The sequence below is a fragment of the Malania oleifera genome, chromosome 2 (genome assembly GCF_029873635.1).
Source record: "Malania oleifera isolate guangnan ecotype guangnan chromosome 2, ASM2987363v1, whole genome shotgun sequence".
In the NCBI taxonomy this organism is placed as follows: Eukaryota; Viridiplantae; Streptophyta; class Magnoliopsida; order Santalales; family Ximeniaceae; genus Malania; species Malania oleifera.
In genome coordinates this window covers 2034573-2061338 of record NC_080418.1, presented here as the reverse complement: position 1 = coordinate 2061338, position 26766 = coordinate 2034573, and the positions used below count along the sequence as shown (strand labels likewise).

The following is a 26766-nucleotide window of genomic DNA, read 5'->3' as shown; positions in this document are numbered from 1 at the left end:
ATATAATCCAACCACAACAAAAGTATTTTGTGTTATATAATTCTTAAATCTTGGACTGCACTAATTTGTTTTATAAATATTGTAGAATTGATAGATACATCATAGACTTGTAAATTTTAATTTAAATAGATTATAGACTTTTCGGTATTAGTCGACAAAAAAAAAAAAAAAAACTTTAATGTCCTATCCAATATCTTTATTTTCAAAAATAAATTTCTTTTCATTTTATCTAATACTTGTTTCTTGAAAAATGATCTGATCTTTCACAAAAGCAAAGTTTTTCTAATTTACTTTTGGTCAATAATTTTTGTAGTTTTGAAAATTTTCATGTTCTAATTGAATCAATCTTGTTCTACTAAAACAGATTTTGTTTAATTAAAATATATTTTGCTTCTTTTATAATGTTTTAACTGTATACCTTATCAATTGTATGTCGTTACTATTATTGCCATAATTTGTACTAACTGCGTGATTAGCGCAGCTCATTAAAAATAAATTGAGAATGGTTATATGTAACAAAATTAATTACAGAATAACCAAGAAGACACAAGACTAATATAGAGGTAACACCCAGATTGGGAAGCCAAAATGCGCTCACACTAATAATACTCTTAATTATCCTATAATTTAGATGACTAAGTACTAAGTTTAACATCTAAATTTTTGACGCAATAATATTGACGTTCGGTAAATTCGACCAAAATAAACACACAAATTTACAAATAAACATTGCACTAACAAATTGCATGACTGGCTAACTAATATAAAATATAATCATAAAAGTCATAGATAATAAAATAAATAGTACAAATTTCAAGAATTCATATTTAAGCAAAATTCTAACTAATTTATTAAATATTATATTTAGATTTACAAAAATTCAAATTCAAATGTCACTTTCTTAAACACTTCGTAAATGAATTACACACCAAAAAAAAAAACATTATAGGCTCCCAAAGTTCATTAATTAATTAATTAATTTTCCTACAATTCATTCTGATCTCTCCATCAGTCCCAAGGAGCGGTTTGATGTTACCCATTTTGATCATGGAGGCCGCAAAGTCTTGCTTAAATGCATCTGGGTTCTGACTGTAGAGCCGCACAAGCCCATCAGTGGGCCCATTTGGGTCCCCCCTGAAGAGCTCCTGGTCAGAATGCAGAAGGCCCTGCAGGCCCAACAGGCCGTTGAAGTAGGCCTCGTCGAATATCGCAGCCGTTGGATCGAGCGGGTGCGTGGCGCCATCTCCGCCGTTGATGGGGCACTGGTTCCTTAGCGAGGCCGCGAACTGAGGGTCCATGTTGGTGTCGTTGTAGATACGGGCCCGGAAGACGGTGCAGCGGGCGAACCCAATTGTATGGGCCCCGGAGAGGGCTACGAGGTCGTTGAGGCCCAGCCCATGAGATTGGAAGTTTGAGAGCAGAGCGGGGAGGCTTGAAGACGGGGGAGGAATGTCGTTGTTGGCGTCGTTGAGACTGGCGGTCCTTGCATCTCTTCTTCCCAACAGCACTTCGTAGTTTGGGCCTCCCAACTAATACACAATTCAATTAGTATCAAAATTTAATCTCAAGGGGTAATACCCAAAACTTAAACCCTAAGGAAATCGAAAATTATAAATATCAAAAACAAAAAATTAAAATTAGAAACCAACGACCTATTTTTATTTAATATTTATAAAATTAAAATAAGTTAATTTTTAATTAAAAAAAATATTTTAGTTTTTAAATCAAAATAATATAATTAAAATTTAATCAAAATTATAAAAGTGCAAATAATATGCATTAGAAAAATACTATAATGAAAATAAGACTTATTATAACTATTTCACTAAATTATTATACTTATAAATTTTATTTCACAATAAAAATTTTATTTGGACTTGACAATTGAAAAATTAAAAAAAAAATATTTTGCAATTAGAATTATTATTTATTTTTTGAAATTTACGTATATTTTTATTTTAATAATATTTAAATTCAAATGATTGTTTTATTTTTATTTTTTTAATTTCAAAGTGCATAAAATTAATGATTATATTAAAATTTATGACAATAAATTGTCAAAAACTGAATTATAAAATTTGATTTCAGTTTTTTCACAAACAGTTGAAAACTGATTAACATAAACAAAGTACTTACGTTGAGAAGATAATATAAAGGAGCTGGAGATGAACAATTGGATGTCTCCGAAGTAGGTAGTTAATTTACAACGTGCATTTGTATTTTAGTTAAACAAATAAAATAATTACTTACAATTTGGACAGAATGGCGAGCTGCAATGGCTAGAATGTCAGCACATGAGACCACATTGCCATTACAAGCCAAATTAACCTCTTCCTTCATTTCATCCACTACTTCGAAGCCTCTAACAGAATTTAAGTTGGGCGCAGCCGTTTTCTCGCCAATAAAATTTGGATTATCATCAAGCAAAATTGATCCATCGCAACCCTATCAATGAAAACATTATTATTATTATTATTATTATTATTATTATTATTGTGAAAGACATACTCCGGGGCAAGCAAAAATGTTTTTCTTTCATTCTAATTTTACTGAGAATTCTTTTTTCTTATTTTTTTTTTTTCTCAAACAACCCTTTCTAGGGACTTCACCCCTTTCTCCCATTCAACACACCTCAAGAATAAGTATCGATAATTCGCGTACAACGAAGAAGATCAAATTCGGTGAACTAAATTCACACACTGTTCAAATAATGAAATACACAATCAAATGAAGAACGCAGAAAATAAATAACTACTTGTGATCTATGTAAATCTGTTCATTTTCTATGCAACAAATATACAAGAAACTGGGACCAAAACTCACATTGACAAAACAATCATGGAAGTGCAGGCGGAGCAGTGAAGCTCCCATGCGTGGCTCATTCTGGATCGCCCTCTCCACGACCATTTTCACAGTGGGCAATGCACTGGGGCACGATTCTTCATAGAAATCAGGTGTGAGCTGAGCACAGGCGGGGATCACCATAGCTGCAGCTAGCAGTAAAAATACAAAGGAAGATTGTGGAGCAGCAGCCATTGTGGTTACAAATCCAGTGCCACAGAAATTCAAGATTGTGTGTATATATAATGAGGGAACAGAAGAAACCTGTACTTGTTCGCATTACTATGATAACATTATAGTTAATCTCATCTTAGGGGTTAATTGATGTAGACCAAATCAAGGGTAAATGGCATGCTTATGTATAAGACCAGTTCAAATTAGAAATACAGGGGAGGTTTTTTTTTGGGGGGGGAGTTGATTAGTCTCATTGACTAAATTAAAAGAATAGAAAAGGTTTCATTCCATTCTGCACTCTACTGATATTGGACTGAATCGTTTATAAAATGACGAATTAACTGATTCTGCCCTTGCCAATGAAAAAAAAATATAATCTCTGCATACAATCAAATAATTGCACCAATGTCATCCCAAGGGGTAGCATTAACAATTATAACAAAAAATCAATGAAGTCTCTTCTTTTGCTGCCTTAGTATACTTCTTCTATGCATATTAACAAAGCACTCAATAAAAATAATAATAATAATAATGACAGTAAGTAGAATATTTCAACTGAGCCTACAGCTTATGAAATGTTATTAATAGGTCCAATCCTTCTTGAAGAAGATATATGATAAAAAAATTAAAGTTGACCGGGCTTTGTAGAATGACATAACGTGATCGAGTTCATGATGGGTGAAGTAAAACTCCTCTAGTTGAGTACTGTTACCTAATTTAACTGCTCTACTTTCCATTCCTCTAATTTGAACAGTTCATATCTCTAAGTTGAGATTGATTGTTAGGAGGAAAGAAAACTACAACAAAAATCCCCTTTTACCCCTTCTGATCTCTCGCCTTCCCAAACTAAAATCCCACAGCTCTCATTTTCAAGAAGAAGAACACAAGGATGATGGGCATGACAACACACACACCCCACGCCACTTTCTCTGTCTCTGAGTGATAAGCCGGCACCAATTAAGATTAGATAGAAAAATGGAAAGAAAAGAATACTACTTCTGGTCAATATAGTTGTGAACAGCATGATAGCATCGAACTTTGGCCTTACACATAATGCATGAACTAGGAAAAAAAGTGTTCTTAGTCGGGAATTTTCATAAGGGCGGTGATATTAATGGGGGACTTCCAGATCAAGACCATTCACAGAAATCATTTGGCAAAACAAATGTTTTTATATGATAAATTTCACAAATTACATGGTGATTGTCTAAGAACCTGCTTCATGAGTTCATGATTGGTGAATGTTGCGGATAGCAGCATTGATGCTTCTACAATCAAAATCCATGGTCTTCATCCAATTCTCAAAGTCCCCAATTTCCTGATCAAGAAAACACAAGAACTCATCCCACAATTGAGAAAACTTACAACCAAAACATGTAGAAAAAATAAGAGTAAAGCAAATAAAACAAGACATATCATGACATCTCACAACCATATATACATACATACATACATATAATTTATATTAGCTGCTTGCTTGTAAATATAATTTTGAGTATCAATATCATCAAGCTCCCCTGGTTTGCCCCTTCCAACATACAGTACACACTGATTATTTCTAGAGCTCGATAGACACAGAAGTAATATGGTTTACCCAGAAACTCTAATGCATGATGCCTCAAATAAAATAAAAAAATCAAGCTCTCTTTATCTGACAGAAAAACATGGGAAAATAAATGAAATTTTGAAATCATTAGACCAAGGCAGGGGTTGGAGTCACTCAGAAGAACTATTCTCCCCAGCCAGAGTTACCAAATGCAGTACTTTAAATGGATATATCCATATGGAAATTAAATTGCTGTTATAAAATTTATACAAAATAGCAACAACGACGTTGGCAGCACAACACCAAGACAAACAGTTATCCAAGTTGAAGGAGAAATTGAAGATGTAATACGTAAGAGTTAGGATGGGTAAAACAGAGAAATGCTGATCATAAAACAACAATGAAATTATAAGTTCAGTTCTACAAGATGACTGTTAGACCAGCTATGTTTTATGTATTAGAATGTTAAAGCAACTAAAAAACAGCATAATCAGAAACTAAAGTTACATCTGGTTCACAGAATACCCAATCCTAGGAATTGGATGGAAAACACATAGAATATGAAAGGAATAGACATATCCATTGTGAAATTTAGAAATAGTTATTCCATGTCTATTCTTTATTATGACACATTAATTTTTATTTTTATTTGTTATTTGTATTTTTATTTACTTTATGGTAATAAAGCATTTTTTTTCTCTCTAAACTATCAATTTCTTCTATTATAACCACTACATTCTAATGAATAGACATGCTTGCTATATACCAAACATAACTGAACTTAAAAGAAAAGTTCCACAAGATAATTGAAGAACGGCTATTTCCAATACCACAAGAATCACCTTTGCCTTAATTTGCACATGTAATGAAATCATGCCCATGTGTTGACAAGATTACACATACAAAGAGATGGAAACGCTCATGAATCCAAATTAGCGCCATTGTTCCAATTGAGAAGATCATGAGAAACCCCACTCGAACAGTAAGGATGTTCTGATGTTGAACTCACATTCCACAAGCACTGAGGATTACTCACATCCCCACACCACGATCCTCGTGTAAGTGAAACTGCCACTAACCACCCATAAGCCGGAGCAAAAGTGACAACATACACTACTAATAAAAACATACAAAGTATTAACATCCCTCGATAGTCCCATTAGGTATAAAACGACACCACCCAAGAGTATATCCAAGGGCCAACAAGGGTGCACATTCAAGAGTAATGTGCGACCTCATCCTATGTAAGTCATTCATGGGATTCCAATTGCTGTTGAAAGCCCAAGGCAAGATATCAAGAACTTGCCTCAGGGTGCTCACTTGGTGCCCAAGAGGACACCGAGGGTCGTAGCACACTCACTTGATTTTCTCCCTAAAGATTTATCCTTCTGTCACATTCTCACTTTAGCAAGCGTAACCATCCAGAGTTTGAAGAATCATATACCACTGGCCCAAGAATGCCACCTTGATAATTGTTTGGATCTATCACAAAATCTTATTAAGAACCAAAGTACGTCCTATGACATTTTTCATAATCAAATCCATGTTCCCATTAGTTCCTTCCAAGTCTGCCCAAAGGGTCCTCTTGCTTGTGTCACAGAAGCAAGAACATAGGACCGCGACATCTTCCCCCCTTCATCTTATAAGCACCCTCATGGATTAAGACACACATTAGTCTTCACCTTCCACAAACTCAAAGCACAATCCTGAAATAACAAGCTCTCCAGACCAATCTCTCCACCATTACATAATCTAAGTGCTGGTCCCAAACTAGACTTGAACACAATCTTGAGTAGACACTTTTGGAAGACCTTCCCAAACCCAAAGTATCTTCAAAGTGTGAAGTGATATTCTGCTTCTTCTTATACACAACATTCTGACCTCCAACTCCTCAATGAAATTGAAAAATCCAAGAACATTCCTCCAACAACAACCTTAACAAGTCTTGACGATATAAAGCAGTAATCCCAAACATTTCTAACCCTTGATATGGATTCATATTTCATCCTTATACCTAAATAACTCAAGACTCCCTTCACTAGTTGAGTGGAAGACAATCCTTTGGTCCACAAACACCAATAACTCCTTATATCGATTTCAAGTCCTAAAATCAACCAAGACCAAGGGAAACCTTGTTCATAAAAAGTCATTCCAGTTGTGATTCCCTTCTCACAGTGTGCCCCTAAGACCCTCACTGGATACCATTGCTAGGAAGTTGATATCAATTCTCTTAATATGCACAGAATCTCATTCCAAATTCCCCTTTCCCCCAAAAGAACTATCATTTTCATGGCATAATTGTTTTCTGATCCCACACTCTTTTTATCTCTGGTATATAAGGCTTCCACACCATGTACAAAAATTAGAGAGTTCTCAATGTTCAATCATGAAGATAAAATTAAAATCCCCCAATTTCTCCATGTTCCACGTCAACCATCAAATCCACATATTCATAGAAAATTACCACAAACAAGATTACAGCTCAACATCGCTAATGGTACCTCATGGCACCTAGACTAATTATTGCCTCAAGCATAGGCACTCACTACAGATTCATGCTTTCAATTGTCCTATAACATTCCAATCCCAAACCCAATCTGTCATGGCTGACTTTGTGACTTCATTGCCCTCTAGCTTTCCAATCTCAAACTCAGCCTTTCCAAGAAACTCTAAAGATCTGCCCTCTAGCCAAAATGGCACATGTGCCCCATGGCAAACATAGTTCAAATGCCCTCTAGCAACCAAATCCCAATGCCCTCTAGCAAAAGATAAAGATAAGGCCTCCTAGCTAGCAGCACACAAGTACTTAACCATCAATTCCACAAGTTTCGGTCTCCAACTATGTTCCCATCAAAACTCATATCGTAAGGGGACTCTTGGGGTCCAAGCAACAATTGTGATTCCCTTTGAGTCCACACCCAACTAGTTCCCGTCATCATTTTGACAAACACAAAGCCGCAATCATGTTACTTGGCAGCTAGCTGCACAAGGGTAACACAAAGCCGCAATCATGTTACTTGGCAGCTAGCTGCACAAGGGTTTCACCATTATTTCCCTTCCCATAAATCCAAGAATCTCACTTTTTCCATTGAATATGAGCTTTCTAAGTTCCCACTATCATCCATTTCTATATATCTAAGAATATCACCTTTAACTTTGGAACAAGGACATTGCAAAAATCATTGTGAATTGCCATCCAAACTCCAATGCGAACCAAAATAGGAGAAATTTGTGGCCTCAATACAAACCCCCCCCCCCCCCCCCCCGGGGCACAGGGAAGAAACAACATATTCTCAATCATTTTAGTTCCCATAAATCCTTATCCCCCACATCCAAGGCATAGGGTAATCTCAAGCATCCTTATTTCCTCGTAATAGAATATCAAAGGCCAATTTCTGCCAAACCACACAATGTGTAACACCATTAAAATGGTGACTGTGACCCACACACACACCCAAGGGTGGATTGACCCCTGCCTAATCAATGCCACATCTCAAGTTTCAACAAGAGAAATGAAGTCAACAACATCAATCCAATTTCAACTCTCAATGAGAGACTAGTATCGACCGTCATAAGATGGAAAATTTCCAATGCCACAAGAATCACCTTTGTCTTAATCTACAGAATATGACAGATTCACACCTATGCACAACAACCAACAGACGACAAGACAACACCAGGTCCCCCCCAACTCATCCAAATACATGGAAACACTTATGGATTCAACTCAATGGTCAAATCTCATAGCATGATGGCCTCTGTCCCAACTAAGGAGGTCACTGAGAAACCATGACTCGCATGTCAAACTCACATTCCATAAACATTGAAGGGTATTTGCATCCCTATAACACGATCCTCGCACAAGTGAACCTATCCCTAACCACCCAAAAGTTGGAGTTGACGAGAGTGACACCTTACACTATTTGAGACAAACACAAAGAATTAACATCCCTTGATAGTCCAATTAGGTGTAAGGTGACACCACCCAAGAGTATACTCAAGGGCCAACACTAGTCCACATCCTAGCTTCTAGGTCAAGAGTGACACACGACCTCATTCTCCAAAGGTCATCCATGCGGCTTTCCATCCAACAAAAGCCCAAAATACTGTAAGTTAAGGTGTAATCCCAAGAAGGGGGTGAATTGGGTATTTTAAATTTTATGTGCGGAAGCTTGATTAATTTTAAAACTTACTTAACACATGCTCTGTTGGCCTAACAAGGCTTAAAATCCTATTTTAATGATAACAAATCAAGGGTACTTAACATGTTTGGTTAACAGGGCTCAAATGCTTTCATAAAGACCAAAATCAAGTGTTTGAAGAGATTGAATGACAATTATGCTTAGAGACATGAGTATTGATGAAGCTAAAGTTAATTGAAGAAAGAGCTAAAGATAGACACAACGAATGGAAGCCAATGCATGAAGACTTAGTAATTAGAAAGTTATAGTTTATAAAAAGTCTCATATAAGTACTTCACGATTTCAATATGAATGTTTGAAGCTCTTAGGAACTATAGTTGACTTAGAGACCTGTTTTTGAAAAACATGGAAAATATTTTAAAAGTCTCTTTTAAGTTTTCCAAGATTCAAAGATAAAGTTTTGAAAAACATAAGTCTTGGAATCAAAGTTCTTGAAAAACATAAGCTACAAACAGGATAGGCGACTGATGGAGTTTCATCAAGCGACTGACACTTTTATACTGTTAATATTAAGCAAACAGAGCCGAGACAGGCGACTGAACCTTAGGTCACAGTCGACTGACTCAACACTGTGTTTTCAAAATACATTGAACTTAAAAGGCACAAGCGACTGAGCCTCAAGTCACAGTCGACTGAAGTTCTTGTTTTAACTTTTAAACAGCAAGGGAAAGTTTCCAAAACTGATTTCTTGACTCCCAAACTTGGAGAAAACTTGGGAAGTACGGCAAGTAACTTGGGGAATACGGTAATATGCTTTATTACTCTATAAATACTTGTTATTTTCACAAATTAAAAACAACAATCAAGCACATACAAATTACAAATTCAAAGTTCTCCTGCAGAAATATTTTATGAAGTATTGTTGTGCTTTTGCTGAAACAACCCACGGTTTTCTGATCTTTTCTACTGAGAATTTCAATTCAAATCAGAACCATGGTGATATTCTACTGAACTTCACTCTTCTATATTGTTTATTGCCGAAGTATATTGTATGTCAATTGTACAAATCTACTCTGACTGAGAGTTTCACTTATATGAACAAAAGTTGCTCTTTGTTTCTTGTTTTCTTGACGATTCAAGATTGTTGGATCGTTGCCTAGCAAGAGGGGATTCTCACTAAAGAGGCGAACTCCACCTTTCAATGAGAGAGGTTGTAACTTCACCTGGTAACTAAGTTGAGAAAGAAAAATCCTCACAGCGTGTTGCTTGTAAAAAATATGTTCTTCAACTCTTCTTTCCCAATCTCTTTACTTTATTGCAAGTATATAATCTACGTGTATGCTTATTGAGAACTTTCTGCATATTGGAAGTTGCTGAATTACTGATTTTGGTTCATACATGAAATCAAGAAACTATATCGTTTGATATTGGTTGGTTTAACAAATTAAGAGTAGAATTGAATAACCGATTTTTGAATATCACAGCTGAAGTTAATTTTGCTCAATTAATTATTCCATTGAAGGAAAGTTGCAGGCTTCATAAAATCAAACCTCTGAAATTATTCTTCATATTGGTAATGATCATTGTTGAAGAACAATTCTGATTCTAAATATTGAAGTTCTAAGATTGATATTTGTTATTGGAATTTAACAGCTAGTCTTTAATATCATTCATTTATAATAGATTGAATTTGGATTGAACAAAGGATTGTTAACTAAACTTGTGAGGTTACTGATAGTGTGGTTGTTGGAAATTAAATTGAAAAGGGTAATACTTAAAGGCATTTACAAACCTAAGTTACAAAGAAATTTTAAAAACTCATTTCACCCCTCCTCTTGGGAGTATACCTAAATTCTCATGCTCTAAATATTTTAACTACCATGGAAATATTTTAAGCAAACAACTATACCATAACAGCAATCTTAAATATGAGAGAACTCAAACTTATGTATTAATATGGAATCAACTACACTCTATCAAGAGTACTTGCAGCAAATCAATATTAATAAAAATTTACCTGGCTACCAAATAATTTATATATTAACTTAACTGAATGATATACAAACACAATACTATTTCCAATAGCTAGATCACAATATTTATATTCGTAGGTCTAGCATATTTTGATTTACAAGAATATTCAAATCATTCACGGCATTCACAACTTTCACAAATCGAAACAAATCATTTACAGCATACACAGCAGATATAGTTTAAAAATAAATATGCTAGAAATGTAAATGAGATAACGGAAAGAATGACACCGGTATTTTTTACAAGGTTTGGTAACGTGCCTACGTCCTTGCCTCAAGCAACTCGCTATGAGGATTTTACTATACCGTTCAGTAGGTGGAGCACCTCTCTCCTTCAGTAGGTGGAGACACCTCTCAAGCAAGAACACCCCCTTGCTTGTCAACGATTCACACCCAAACCATCAGTTCACAAGTAGAACAATAGCAGAGTTTGTACAATGAAAAAACTCTCTCAAAGAACAGATTTGTACACGTAAAAACACTACAATACTCTCAAAATAATCTTTGCTCTGAAGCTCAAGAGATTTGCTGGGTTTTCTAGATTGAAAGCTTTGAACTTTAATGTATAAAACCAGAAAATATTTTCAGAAAAAGAGAACAGCGCACGGCAGATTTTCAAAATGTAAAATCAATCTATTTGCATGCTATAGGCTTGCCCTAACATGATTAGGGTTAGCCTTTTATAGTTAGTTTTGAAATATGACCGTTTGTGCAAGTTTTGGTAATAATATATTTCAAAATTAGAAAGATATCGCATTGTTCGTAGAACATATCGTGCGCTTTGGTCGACTAAATTGGGAGTTCAGTCGCCCGAACCAATTAAAATCATGAATTTCTAAACAGGCAGTAGCCTTTCGGTCGACTGAACTTTACATTCAGTCACCTGAACCTGTTCAGTCGACTTAACTCTCAATTCGGTCGCCCGAACCAACATTGTCTGGACTTTAACAATGGCAGTAGTCATTCGGTAGACTAAACTATAGGTCCGATCACCCAAACTCTCTGATGTCAGATCAGTTTGTTCAGATTCCTGCATTCGGTCGACTGAGCATAAGCCTCGATCGCCCGAACACCCTAAAATTCAATGTTCTTTATCTTTTTTATTCCAAAACTCATTTGTATCCTTTTGAAATGATATTTGGACTTTGTAAAAAATATTTTCCAAGTAATTGAAAAGGTTTCTAAGTCCAATAATTTATCCTAAGAGCTTCATAAACAAATACTAATTTGAGAAGTACTTACATGAGACTTATGTTACAATAAACATGGAATACTATCTAAGTCTTCATGTCTTTAAGCTTGATCATCTTCCAAACTCTTCTTCAATAGTCATTCTTCAGTTTACTTGCGTTCTTCATGGTTTTACATCGTTCATTGTGTTTGTAAGCTATAATACCTGTAGGTACACTTGATAGCACAATTAGATTCCTTAGTTTGTCATTATCAAAACAAGATTAAGCCTTGTTAGGCCAACAATCTCCCCATTTTTTATGATGACAAACAAGGAGCAAAATGAGGTAGCCTTGGTAAGGCTCCCCCTTACAATAAGCATAAACATAAAAAATAAGCAAAGTCAAAACATTTGTTTAAGCGCAATTGTGATTAAAATCTCTCCTTTGTCTATAGAATTCTTAATTTTGCATTTAGCTCAAAATACATTTGGAAAATACATTATTCTCCCCCTTTGGAAGATACAAAAGTATTATATTACATTTTGCTTGGTATTCTCCCCCTTTGGACATCAGCAAAAAGTACTCAACAAAACATAAATAGCAAACATAAGCTCGCCAACAACCAGCATGCAGTTCACAAAGATATGACAATCAGTAGAAAGTCACAATTAACATTCAACATTCAACATGCATACATATTCAATATTGCCAAAGTAGAACTCATAACGATTGCAGACAAGCCATATAACAATATTAGAAGTCATTACATGATAAAGCTGTTTGCAAAACAAAACAAAAAAAAAATACAATCAAAAGACAATCAGAGACAAAATGTTTCAAACGATCTCTCTAATAGTAACTTTCAGCTAGTCCTCATCAATATCATCTCCACCAGATGAGCTTTTGTCCTCCTCATCATCCTCGTCATCCTCCGCTTCGCTCGAGCTTTCTTCCATGGGTGCTTTCCCTTTGGATGAGGAAGCAATACCCGTGTGACTCTCAATTGTGGCGAGGGGCTGATTGATTGAACGAAAATTTGAATGGAAATCTCGCTGCATACCATCAAGTCAGAATTCCATACGCTGGTGAAAATACTGAAGAGTACCTAGGATAGTGGCATAATCAAGAGCAGTTGTACCAGCTGAAGAGGCTGCTCATGGTGTGGATCATCCCGACGTTCATATTCATGTCCCTCCTCCATTCTTACATTTAAATTATCTCGCAGAGGTGGTCGGTATTTGGGGATCCAACCAAGTACACCAGCATGCTCATATCCCATTAGTTTTATGGTGGTTGATGAGAATTTGTCAAAGTTTTTTTCATTTGACAAATAGAGTTGATGAACGAGCTAGACCAAGATACTTAAAAATGAGATTCAGAGCCCCTCCATTTGAGTATAAGAGTTGGAAGATCAAGATGCTTGCCGGTATATATGCACCACATAACAAAACAATCTAAATAGGAAATATGATCTCGTGACCCACTCCTAGGTAGAATGTTGTATGTAATGAACAAGTAAATGATCTTAGCCTCAAGGGTTAACTGCCTATACAAAGGCGGATGACCAAAATGAATTGGTGGTTCGGTTAAGATAAAAGGCAAAAAATTTTGGGGGGTGAACTCTTGTTCCATTCTCCAAGATTGTCCTAAGCTTGGACATTAAAAATCCCCATTCTGAATTCGAAATTTTTCAGCTATGGTTTGTGGGGTGAGTGAAAAACATTTGTTCATGAGTTGTGTAAATGGTGCCTTCCTTTCCTAAGTTCGCATAAAATAGGCGTACCAAATTTGGATAAACTCCTTTGGGTTAATAAGATACAATTCTATCCCAACCTATGCCAACAAACACACGCTGAATATTGGGAAATTTTTCTTGCATAGAGGCAATGTCTAGAATTTTACCCAAAATAGGTTCTACAGAACGAAGATATTCATTGTAGATTTTCTTCGCTCCCGAAGTTAAAAGCCAGCGGTGAATATGCTCGGTGTCGTCTTGTCCTGAAGAAGGATTTTTGTGAGCAATATTCTTCGATCTTGGCATGATTTCGGAGAAATCTGAGGTTAAGAAGCAAGATTGGAGCTTAGATCTTAGTTTTGGAAGCAAAATCCAAGTGTAGAAGGCCCAAAGAGGGTAAGACGCAGGTTCAGGTGAGAGAAGAATAGGGTTCGGGGAGCTGAAGTGCTTCAAAGTTAGGGTTTTTCGCAAGTTTCAAATTTTATATCTGCGCAGTTCAGTCGCCTGAACTCCACGTTTGATCGCCCGAACATCCTGATTTAAAAATTCCTAACTTAGTAGGCATTCGGTCCACTGGACTGGGAGTTCAGCCGCCCAAAGTCTTCAATTGACTCTATGTTGAGTTTTCAGTCACCTAAACCACTGGATACTCTCAGCGACCAATCTAACGGGGGTTCAGTCGACTAACCAACACTCTTCGGTCGCCCGAAGTCCCAAAATTTTTAAATTTCTTGGATTTGGCTTGGAATACTTAGGGTAATGATCTAAATCTCTTCAAGCTTCTTCTCTAGCATGCAATAAGCCTAATTCACGTTTTATTAATATAAAACGGTCCTCTTGAAGGGGTTTCGTGAATATGTCGGCCCATTGTTCATCTGTGCTCACAAATTCAAGACTAATGTCTTCCTTTTGCACATGAACTCGAGAAAGTGATGTCTTATATCGATGTGCTTTGTTCTTGAGTGAGATATCGGATTTTTAGATATATTAATGGCGCTGGTGTTATCACACTTTATTGGCACAAACTCATAATTCAATTTATAGTCTTTGAGTTATTGCTTCATGTACAAGACTTGAGCACAACAACAGCCTGCGGCAACATATTCAGCCTCGGTGGTAGATAATGCCACAGAATTCTGTTTCTTGGAGAACCAAGATACTAGAGAATGTCCTAAAAAGTGACATGTACAGCTTGTACTATTGCGGTCAATTTGCACTCAGAAAAGCCCGCATATGAGTAGCTGATCATTTCAAAGCATGTGTCCTTTGGTACCATAAACCTAAGTCTATAGTACCAATCAAATACCTTAAGGTCCTTTTAACAGCTATTTGATGTGATTCCTTAGGTGAGGCTTGAAATCTAGCACACTTACAAACGCTGACCAGTATATCTGGTCTACTGACCATTAAGTAGAGCAGACTACCAATCATACCTCGGTAGTATTTGACATCTACCGGTTTCCCTTGCTCATCCTTATCAAGACTAGTGGAAGTGCTCATTGGTGTTCCCAATGCCTTGCCACCTTCTATATCAAATTTCTTGAGCAGGTCTTTTATGTATTTGGATTGGTTTATAAAAGTGCCATTATTAGCTTGCTTGATTTGAATACCTAGAAAATGTGTAAGGTTCACCCATCATGCTCATCCCAAATTCATCTTGCATGCATGTAGCAAACTCTTTGCATAGATTCTCATTTGTAGCACCAAATATGATATCATCAACATAAATTTGAATGATAAGCATATCATTGGCCTAGGTTTTGATAAAGAGAGTACTATCCATCTTTCCTCTCAAGAATCCACTTCCTAACAGAAAGCCACTCAATCTCTCATACCAAGCTCTAGGAGCTTGTTTTAACCCATATAAGGCTCTCGAAAATTTGAACACAAGGTTCAGAAAATGAAAATCTTTAAAACCTGAGGGTTGTGCTACATATACTTCTTCATTTATGAAACCATTTAAGAATGCACTTTTCACATCCATTTGATAGAGTTTGAAGTTTTTATGGGATGCATAGGCAAGTAACATACGAATGGCTTCCATTCTAGCTATTGGAGCATAGGTTTCCTCAAAATCAATTCCTTACTCTTGATTGTAACCTTGTGCTACCAGTCTAGCCTTGTTACGGACAACAATGCCATTTTCATCCCTTTTATTCCTATAAACTCATTTAGTGCCCATTACTGAATGATCATTGGGTCTAAAAACTAACTTTCAAACTTTATTCCTTTCAAATTAATTTAGTTCTTCTTGCATAGCTAATACCCATGAATCATCATTGATTGCATTATTTATGTTCTTAGGTTCCTCTTGTGATAGGAACGCACAATGATTACATAGGTTCTTAAGTGAAGATCTAGTTGACACCCATTGTGATGGTTCACCAATGATTTGGTCCTTAGGGTGGTTCTTCACATATTTCCATTCTTTTGGCAATTCAACTTGATTTAGAGAGTCATCATCAGATGATTCTTTAATTTCAATGTTCTCTTCTTTGCTATCATGAATTGCTAAGTCTTCTAAACTCTTTCTTATATCTAGATCATCATTATCAATGGTTTTAGAAGATAATGGGTTGGCTTCATCAAATACAACATGAACAGATTCTACAACAGACAACGTTCTTTTGTTGTAAACTCTAAATGCTTTACTATTCAAAGCATATCACAGAAAAATCCCATCATCGGATTTTGCATCAAATTTTCCTAGGTCCCCTTCGTCATTTAAAACAAAACATTTACAACCAAATACATGGAACTATGAAATGTTTGGTTTCTTTCCTTTCCAAAGCTGGTAAGGGATTTTATTCAGGTTAGCCCTAATGGAGACTTTATTCATAACATAACAGGTGGCATTTACCGCTTTAACCCAAAAGTATTTAGGCAAGTTATGCTCGTTTAGCATAGTCCTAACCATTTCTTGTAGGGATCTGTTCTTTCTATCAACAACTCCATTTTGTTGAGGTGATCGAGGTGCTGAAAAGTTGTGTGAGATTCCATTTTCATCACAAAAGTTTTCAACATCTTTATTTTTGAACTCTCCCCCTCTATCACTTCTTATGTTTAAAATACCATACCCCATATCATTTTGGAGTTTCTTACACAGGTTGGTAAGCATTTTACACACTTCATCTTTGGAGGTTAAGAATAACACCCAGGTGAACCTGGAGTAGTCATCTACTATGACAAATGCATATTGCTTTCCTCCTAGACTTTGTGTTTTAGAAGGGTCAAACAGATGTAGATGATTTAACTTCAATGGCCTTCTAGTGGATATCACTTGCTTCTTTTTGAAGCTTGTCTTAGTTTGCTTCCCGAGTTGGCAAGCATCACAAACTTTTTCTTTTGTGAATTTTGTGTTGGGTAAGCCATTAACTAAATTCTTCTTAGCTAACTTAGATAAGAAGTCCATGCTAGCATGTCCTAATCTCCTATGACATAACCAAGTAGATTCATTCAAGGTCGTAAAACATTTTACATCTTAAGACATTAAGTTTTCAAAGTTTATGCAATACACGTTTTCATAACGATTTGCAATGAAGAGTATTTCACGTTTTTCTGCATTTTCAACTCTGCATTTATCATTTTTGAAGGTTATGTCAAATCCTTTATCACTAAGTTGACTAATGCTACGCAGGTTATTTTTTAAACCTTCAACTAATAAGACATTCTCAATGATCAAGGAAGATTCCTTACCGACTTTGCTGATGCCGATAGTTTTACCTTCGCCATTGTCTCCAAAAGTGACGTGTCCACCTTACTTTAGTGTTAATGATGTGAACTTGGACTTACCTCCCGTCATGTGCCTTGAGCATCCACTGCCTAAGTACCACTTGTCTTTTGAGGGGGTGGACCTAAAACATACCTACAAAAGGATTCAAGCAATTCTCTTAGGTACCCAAACCTTCTTTGGTCCTTTTAGGTCAGTTTTAGAAGCTTCTTTGACTTTACACACCTTTTTAGTTTTAACATGCTTTCTTTTAAATGGGCACTCAAATTTTACATGGCCCTTCTTTTTACATAAGAAACACGTGGTGTGTGTGTGTGGGCATTGTTTGAGGAAGTGCTGGCACCCATGTAGAGATTCTTCTTTCTCTTGTTTTCTATTCCATTAAATCCAATGTCTTCTTTGTCTAAAGATATCTTTTGAGAGCCAACTAGTTTGTCAAAATTTTCTTTTCCTCTTGTGAAGTTACAGATTATTTTAGAATAATCTTCTACTTTTCTTTCTAGACTTGTGATCTTTAAATCTTTCTCCTTTTCAGCAGTGGCTTGTGATTTCAAGTCCTCTAGTTTTTTGTCATCTTTTCAGTCTTACTCTCTAGTTCAGCAATGTATGAGTCTTTTTCTTTTTCAACAGTGTAAATTGACTCTAATTTCTTCATTAACATTTCATTCTCACCTTTTAGTGTGGTGTTCCATTTAGACAACCTAACAAAGCTTTTATGTAATTTAAATAACTCGATTTGCAATTCAGTGTATGATGACATGCTATCACAGGATTCATTGCAGGAATCATTACTAGAATCAATAAACGAGGTAGAGTAAGAGTTTACCTCATCGTTTAATGCCATCAGGTAGAAGTTTGCCACCTCCTGATTGCTCGAGTTGCTTTCTGAGCTGCTTGAGCTAAAGTCATCCCAAGTTGTGGCCTTCATTGCCTTCTTCTTCTTCTTAGAATCTTTATTAAGCTGTGGACAATCAGGTTTAATGTGGCCTACTTGCCTACAGTTATAGCAAGTTGGAGGTTCTGCTTTTGTTTCTTTCCTACTTGTTTCTCCTTTGTCCATTCTAGATCCTCGAAAATTCCTAATAAATCTCTTGTTCTTTTTGAAGAATCTACCTAGTCGTTTGATGATTAAAGCCATATCTTCTTCATCCATCTCTTCATCTTCCTCATCACTTCAGCTTTCTTTGGAAGCTTAAAGTGCAATGGAATTCTTTGCTTTGCTAGCTTCAGTTGTTCTTTCATTAATGGTAATCTCGTATGTGAGAAGTAACCCAATGAGCTCGTCTAAGGTCATAGTCTTTAAGTTTCTACCTTCATTTATGACAATAGCCTTAGGTTCCCAAATAAGTGGGACTAGGAGACCTCTAAGAACTTTCCTTATCATCTCATAGGTAGGGTAGTTCTTTCCTAGAGCATTCAGGGAGTTTATAATGTGAGTGAACCTAGTATACATGCTAGATATGGATTCTCCTAGGTTCATTCTAAAAGCTTCATACTTACTAGTGAGCATGTCTATTCTACTGTCCCTAACGTCTACAATTCCTTCATATGTTATCTCTAATTTCTCCCAAATTTCTTTGTCACTCTTGCAGCCCATTATTCTATTAAACTCATTTGCATCTAATGTACAAAATAGGCCATTCATTGTACTCGAATTTATTTGCATTTGTTTCATGTCAACCTCACTAATTTCACTTTCTTCCTTAGGAATTTCCTTATTTTCGGTGAGCTTAGTAGGCACATAGTTTCCTTGGACTACAACTCTCCAAACCCTCCAGTCCATGGTTTGTAAAAATATTCTCATCCTCTATTTCCAACAGGTGTAGTTCACAACGCAAAATATTAGGGGCCGGGCAGAGGATTGTCCTTCACCAAATGGGGACACACCTAGGTTTGCCATTTTGATCTTTGTGCAACTACCTATTAGGATTCATTGCAACCTACGCTCTGATACCAATTGTCAATTAAGATGTAATACCAAATGGGAGGTGAATTGGGTATTTTAAATTTTATGTACGGAAGCTTGATTAATTTTAAAACGTTTTTAACACGTGCTCTAAATATTTTAACTACCACGGAAATATTTTCAGCAAACAGCTATACCAATAACAGCAATCCTAAATATGAGAGAACTCAAACTTATGTATTAATATGGAATCAACTACACTCTATCAATAGTACTTGCAGCAAATCAATATTAACAAAAACTTACTTGGCTACCAAATAATTCATATATTAACTTAACTGAATGATGTACAAACACAATACTATTTCCAATAGCTAGATCACAATATTTATATTCGTAGGTCCAACAGATTTCGATTAACAGGAATATTCAAATCATTCACGGCATTCACAACTTTCACAAATCGAAACAAATCATTTACACCATATACAGCATATATAGTTTAAAAATAAATATGCTAGAAAAGAAATGAGATAAGGGAAAGAATGACACCGGCATTTTTTACAAGGTTCGGCAACGTGCCTACATCCTTGCCTCAAGCAACTCACTATGAGGATTTTACCATACCCTTTGTTCAGTAAGTGGAGCACTTCTCTCTGTTCAATACGTGGAGCACCTCACTCCTTCAGTAGGTGGAGACACCTCTCAAGCAAGAACACCCTCTTTCTTGTCAATGATACACACCCGAACCATCAATTCACAAGTAGAACAATAGCAAAGTCTGTACAATAAAAAAAACTCTCTCAAAGAGCAGATTTGTACACGTAAAAACACTACGATACTCTCAAAATAATTTTTTCTACGAAACTCAAGAGATTTGCTAGGTTTTCTAGATTGAAAGCTTTGAACTTTGAAATATAAAACTAGAAAATATTTTTAGAAAAAGAGAACAGCGCACAGCAGATTTTCAAAATATAAAATCAATGTATTTTCGTGCTATAGGGTTGCCCTAACACAATTAGGGTTAGTCTTTTATAGCTAGGTTTGAAATCTTACCGTTTGTGCAAGTTTTGGTAACAATATATTTAAAAATCGGAAAGATATCGCACTATTCACAAAACATTTTGCATGCTTTGGTCGCCCGAACCAATTAAAATCATGAATTTCGAAACAAACAATAGCCTTTCAATCAACTAAACCTTACGTTTGGTCTCCTAAACCTGTTCGGTCGACTGAACTCTCACTTCAGTCGCCCAAACCAACACTGTCTAGACTTTAACAATGGCAGTAGCCATTCGGTCGACTACACTATAGGTCCGGTTGCCCGAACTCTTTGAAGCCAAATCAGTTTGTTCAGATTCCTGCATTCGGCCGACTGAGCATAAGCCTCGGTCGCCCGAACACCCTAAAATTCAATGTTCTTTATCTTTTTTATTCCAAAACTCATTTGTATCCTTTTGAAAAGATATTTGGACTTGGTAAAAAATATTTTCCAAGTAATTGAAAAGGTCTCTAAGTCCAATAATTTATCCTAAGAGCTTCATAAACAAATACTAATTTGAGAAGTACTTATATGAGACTTATGTTACAATAAACATGGAATACTATCTACGTCTCCATGTCTTTAAGCTTGATCATCATCCAAACTCTTCTTCAATAGTCATTCTTCATTTTACTTGTTTTTCTCATGGCTTTACATTGTTCATTGTGCTTGTAAGCTATAATACATGTAGGTACACTTGATAGCACAAGTAGATTCCTTAGTTTGTCATTATCAAAATGAGATTAAGCCTCGTTAGGCCAACAGATACCTCTCAAGAATGTCAAGAGGTCACCCCTAAATGCTCTTCAAGGTACTCAGTGCCAAACAGTGTAGACACCGAGGGTGGTAGGAAACTCACCATTTATTCCCTATAAAAATAAAATCTTTTTGTCACATTCTCGCTTTAGCATGAATAACCATCCAGAAGAAGCATATATCATTGTCCCAAGAATGCCACCTAAACTATTTTATTGTCCAAGGGTGGTATAGCTGGCATCAACATGGGTGAGAAGACTATTCAGAATTTCGTGGAACGTGAATCCATTCAATGGCCCCTAAATTATCTCAACCTCCCCCTTGGAGGTAACCCAGACTCTAAGGCCTTTTGGGATCCTATCTTATAAAAGGTGGCTAGGAAAGAGAAAGGATGGAAGAGGGCTTATTTTTCCCGAGTCGTGCTACTCTCGTTAGTGCTCCTCTCTCAAATATTCCAATTTGTTATCTCTCTTTGTTAGAGTCCCCCCTAGAGTAGCCAAATCCTTAGAGAGGCTTACGCATAGTTTCAATTGGTCAGGTCCCATGGAGGGTAGTCGTGACCATCTTGTTAGGTGGGACATGGTTAGCAAACCAAAGTTGGAGGGGGGTCTGGGCATAGGGAATGTGGCATCTAAGAACATCTCTCTTATAAGTAAATGGCTTTGGAGGTTCCCTTTAGAAATTGAACCCCTTTGGCATAAGGTGATAAAGAGTAAGTATGGGATCAAACAAAATGGGAGGTAGAGAAAGAGCAATGGCATCATTTCTCATTCATCTCACTAGAAATTTTTCTGTCAAGTAGCCAGTTAGTTGTTTCCACTTATTTGGTTCAAAGTGGGTAATGGCAATAAAGTCCGTTTTTCGGAAGATGTGTGTGTGTTTTGTGGGGGGGGGGGGGGGGGGGGGGGAGACTTTGTTGGAGCTGAAGGTTCCTTGTCTTTTTAAGCTTTCTTCACTTTATAATGCTCCTCTCAAATCATTTACTTCTTCTATGGGGGTCCCTCTTCTTGGGATTTCCATTTTTTCAAGATTCAAGAATCTCAACAAAAGAGAGCTCATCTTATTTCCTCGTTGGACCAGCACATTCATCTTCTAGTGAGGATGAGAGAGCATGGGAGGGGGATTCTTTAGGGAAATTTACTCCTAAATCTTTTCTTTCTCACCTTGTGAAAACCCATATGCCTAACCCTTTTCCTTGGAACTACTTTCCTTGGAGGGCTAAGGTGTCAGGGAAGTTTCAAGCTTTTGTTTGGGCTGTGATAATGGAAGGAATTAACACACATGATTCGCTTCAGAAGAGAAGACCCTAAAATGGCTTCTAGTCCTAATATGTGCTTCATGTGTTGTGAAAACAATGAGTCAAATGCCATTTTTTGTGCATTGCAAGGTGGTATCACAGCTTTGGAATGCCCTTTTCTCTTTAGCAGGGGAAGAATGAGTGCTTCGGGAAAAGTGAAAGACCTACTTTTGGTTAATTTCAAGGGTTTTGTTAAGAACAGGAATGGCAGAGCTCTATCGTGTGCAGCTTTTTTTCCCATCCTTTGTACCTTGTGGATAGAGAGGAATGCTAGGATTTTCAAAAGTCGATCATGCTGCTGACAACTTTTGTGGGATAGAGCCACTTTCCTAGCCTCCTTGTGGGTGCTCTCCTTGGGTTTCTTTAGGGGTATTCCACTATCTAACCTATCTACAGATTGGAAGGCACCATGGATTTTTTGTATTGTATTTTGTTTTTTCCTTTTTTGGTTTTTCCCTCACTGTTTGTTGTTTTTCTTCAGCTTTTCTGGCTAGTTGGGGAGAACTCCTTGTCCTCCTTGTACTTTTTTTCTCAATTTTTATAAAATTGTCTTTTCTATTAAAAAAACAAAAACAAAAAAAAAAACTATGTAGATCCACCACAACATCATAGTGACATTGACATTCTAAATATGTCCGATGACATTTTCCATATTCGAACCCATGTTCCCACTAGTTCACAAGTGGTCCTCTTGCATGTGTCACAGGTAAGAATAGGACTGTGGCACTAAGCTTTATGGATTAGAACATTGTGCAACTAAAAAACAACATACTTAAAAACTAAAGTTATGTTTAGTTCATAGAATATCCATGCCTAGAAATTGAATGAAATACAATGAAAATGTAATAAAAATTGTTTAGGGGTCCAATAATTTAGAAAGAGGTTGTTCATGCAAAAAAAAAAAATTGTGTTCTTTTTTACATTCCTTGGTGAAATATGGAACTAAATATTTCACATATATTCATTCATAAAAATTATTATCTTTCCTTTATGATAATAACACATTTTCTGTATCAATTTCTTCTATTATAGCCACTTCATTCCCAAGAATAAGCCAAATAGAACCTAAAGGTGCAAAAATGAGAATGGCAAGATGGATGAGTGATATAACTCTAAAGGATAAAGTAATGAATCAATAAACCCATGGTAATCTAGGCATATCACCAAGATAAGAGAGGACGCTTACGATAGTTTGAGCACAATTAATAAGGGGTCAATTAGTTGTTATTAGAAGCAGCAGGACGGGGGAAGAGTAAACATAGATTTACTAGTAAGGATTTTGCCATGCTCCAACTTTTAGTGGATATTGCAACTTCAGTGGATATTGCCCTAAATCATGTAGAACGGCAGAAGGATCCATATAACTGAACCCACCTAGTAAGTGACTAGGAGTCAAGGCTTGGTTGTTTTACTTTGCAGTCACAAAAAGCACAACTATAAATTAGCGCTACTCCAAGCACCACAAGAGTCACGACCCCCACCCATGCCAAAAGGTAAGGCAGGCTACATAGGCCTTGAGCTAGCCCCAAGCCTCAAGGAATGATTCATGCCCAGTGAGATTGGGACTGACATGCTATCTTTCTAAAGGTGCTTATCTTGTAAAGACAAACCTATTTGAATTCAAAAAATGCAAAAAACACTCTAGAACAAGCATGAAAGAAGATAGTAACTCATACGAATCAATCCGATGCAAAGATAGGCTATTTTATTTCCAATTTTTACTTAAAAAAAAAATTTAGGCTGATAATGAGCTTATCAGAATCCTACCTATCCAATTTTTGGGTACAACCAAATGTTCCATTAGTGACAAGAAAGAATATGTGTTTGTCATGGTTTCACTACTTACTTACCCTTCATCATTCCCATCATCAGAAATTGAAACTGATGCTCAACAATATCATGCATTCATGCCCTTGGGCTTCAATAGAGTTCTTCGCCGTCAGAAGCAACAAAGTGCATATCTCAATCAAACACTTTGTATTAATCCCCATCCATCCCAGTGGACGCAGTGTATAGTTCTCCCACGACCAAATCAAGCAAACAGCAATAAGGAAGAAGGAAAAATAAAACCAAGCAACCACCAAGACAATCAATTAACAGGGAATGGCGTTTTGTCAAAAGGGAAAAATAAAAAAATAAAGTACTGCTGAAATCCACTAAGTTGACAAAGAAGATGTGTAAAGAGGCCTACCCAATGTCAGCCCGCAGCTAGAGAAATATGTAAAGAGTTAAGAGGTTAGAACTTAGAAGTACCTAGGATGTGTCTCTATAAATCAATAAATATATAATACAAATTAGAGTATAATGTTTTCAAAAAGAAAGCAACATACAAAATAATATAATACTTAAACATAGAATATTTTTTGCAACAATGCCTAAGAAGTTGCAAAAATTACATTGTAACGTCATTTCCATTAAATCCAAAATATAAACACTTAGGCATATGGCCCATTAAAAGTATTTTAAGGTTTATAATGATGGAAGCAAAGTTCTATCATGACAAGAGCAAGATTCAATCATGGTTGGGGCAAGGTTCTGTTTAAGAAATGCATAAATGGGGTTCCAAGACAAAATTGTCACCTAGTTAGAAGAATCCTCCAACCATGCATAAATCTTCTTCAAAAATCTTGTTTACATTATGACACTTCCTAAGCTTTCTCCTTTGCATATGTCTTGACAGCAAAGCCTAATCTTTTCAAATTCTTGATAGAAGCTTGCACCAACAAGATCTAATTAAAAAGGAGGAAAGAATCTAATTCAGAACTTGGTTTCAAGAACCACTTGTATTAGTTTTGAGCTAGTAGTGTGAAACTTCTTTGGAGAAAAGGAAAAGAGAACACTATGGCAAGACAAACATGTGTTTTCTTTTGTCGCCCTAACGAACAAGAGTTTGAGAGGAATATATTCTCTTGGGAAAAGATCCGACACAAACCCTCTTCATAATAGCCCTCTCATATCATGAATAAATTCCCAAATCTTCATTTCCTTGTAAACTTTATGAGTCTATAACAACACCCAAGCTAAAAATCTATAATATATCATCACTGACACACTCCACATTGGTATAGAACCTACAAGTGAAAAAAGTACCAAAGTGTTAACAAAATCTGCCTCAAACTTCTCTCTCTCTATCACTCTGAAGAGGTCAGCTATATATAATCTTTTTTTTTTCTTTTGGCCATTCTACTCCATCTAGAACAACATCTCCTGAATATTGGAGTGATGTCAAGGTCCCTTCTCACCATTTCAATCCAAATTATAGCTGTAACCCTCCCCTCATAGAGTCTAACATCAACTGTAAAGACTTATACTGCAGAAGACTGGGATAGAAAACAACATTAAGATTTAATGATATGCATTATCAAGTACGAGTTGCACAAAGACTGAATTTAATGGAAAATAAACCAGGAAAAAGTTTTGCTGATGGAAAAGAATACTCATAGTTTAAATTGTAAAAATTAACATAGAATATCATCACAGAATTCACGAAATGTTCAAATCCATGGCCCTATTTATGATCCTAAAATAGCCACATACATTTATCTAAAGAAGTGTGTAGCAGTTGCACGGTTATACTTCCAAAATGTATATTTACATAACACACTATAAGGGTATGAGCTCAAAAAGCACAACCCGGGAAAGCACTACCCGGGAGATTCTTCTGCATAAAGATCTAAACTAAAACCTGCGCAATCCACAACCAACAACTATTGTTTTAGCACAGAAAATCATTAAATTGTAGGGCTTCAGAGAGAGTGAGAGAGGAGAGAACCTTTATAGCAGAGTTTAAAGCATGAGAAGTCGCGAGCCACTGGTCGGTCTGCTTCGCAAACCGTACAATCGTAGCAGCTAATGCGCGAACTTCAAGTTCGATCCGCTTCTCGTTAACGAAGGATTCTTGAACGCCACCGTTCACAGCATCAACCAGCAGGTCGGATACGCGCGTCGCCGATCTGACCGCATCTTTCTTCGCTTTCTCTGTTCACATCATACGCGCAAACGCATTTCATCAAATTCAAAAGATAAATTTGTTTTGTTGTTCATAAATTTGTTTTGTTGTTCAGATGGGAAAAAATTTTGAGATAAGAAACCAGGAAGGAAAGGATAAAGCGACCGGTGCGTTCGCGGAGTCTGACTGAGATTTGGTTGTGATCATGGATAAGTTGAAGCAGCGAAGCTTCCAGTGACGCAGAAGATTCGAAGTTCGATCCTCCGACCGCCGAGGAATACGGCGGGGGCGCCCGTGGCAACTGAGACGAAGACATTCTGCGCAATTAGGACTGGGAATGTAGTTTCTCGGAATTGCTTTCCTCTCAGTCGGAATGCGTTATGCGTTTCCTGTTCGGTTTCCTCTTCTGGTAGGAAACTAGATTTCAGTAATAGAAATTTTGG

General features: G+C 36.4%; 2 protein-coding genes across 2 annotated transcripts; both read right to left on the bottom strand.

The window, feature by feature from the left end:
- Positions 1-826: 826 nt before the first annotated feature.
- Positions 827-4289, bottom strand: LOC131147764 (peroxidase RIP1-like). Its single transcript, XM_058097322.1, has 4 exons — positions 4212-4289; positions 2824-2987; positions 2251-2445; positions 827-1529 (listed from the first exon to the last, which is right to left on the bottom strand). Exons 1-4 carry the CDS (start codon positions 4273-4275, stop codon positions 972-974), a joined length of 981 nt encoding a protein of 326 aa, XP_057953305.1. The 5' UTR covers positions 4276-4289; the 3' UTR covers positions 827-971.
- On the bottom strand, positions 2636-26766 carry LOC131147765 (biogenesis of lysosome-related organelles complex 1 subunit 1). The gene is made up of 3 exons (XM_058097323.1): positions 26489-26766; positions 26147-26352; positions 2636-4333 (listed from the first exon to the last, which is right to left on the bottom strand). The coding sequence occupies exons 1-3, from the start codon at positions 26637-26639 to the stop codon at positions 4244-4246; spliced, it is 447 nt and encodes a 148-aa protein (XP_057953306.1). The 5' UTR covers positions 26640-26766; the 3' UTR covers positions 2636-4243.

What these genes read in the sequence shown, in the direction of transcription:
- LOC131147764 (XM_058097322.1), bottom strand. Translation starts at nt 4,275, where the DNA reads ATGCTGCTATCCGCAACATTCACCAATCATGAACTCATGAAGCAGGTT. An exon ending in TCCATGATTGTTTTGTCAAT is followed by an intron (nt 2,446 to 2,823) that starts GTGAGTTTTGGT and finishes TTTCATTGATAG; the next exon opens with GGTTGCGATGGATCAATTTT. An exon ending in CTCGCCATTCTGTCCAAATT is followed by an intron (nt 1,530 to 2,250) that starts GTAAGTAATTAT and finishes ATTGTGTATTAG; the next exon opens with TTGGGAGGCCCAAACTACGA.
- LOC131147765 (XM_058097323.1), bottom strand. Translation starts at nt 26,639, where the DNA reads ATGTCTTCGTCTCAGTTGCCACGGGCGCCCCCGCCGTATTCCTCGGCG. An exon ending in CAGACTCCGCGAACGCACCG is followed by an intron (nt 26,353 to 26,488) that starts GTCGCTTTATCC and finishes TGATGTGAACAG; the next exon opens with AGAAAGCGAAGAAAGATGCG. An exon ending in CTTTAAACTCTGCTATAAAG is followed by an intron (nt 4,334 to 26,146) that starts GTTCTCTCCTCT and finishes TTTCTTGATCAG; the next exon opens with GAAATTGGGGACTTTGAGAA.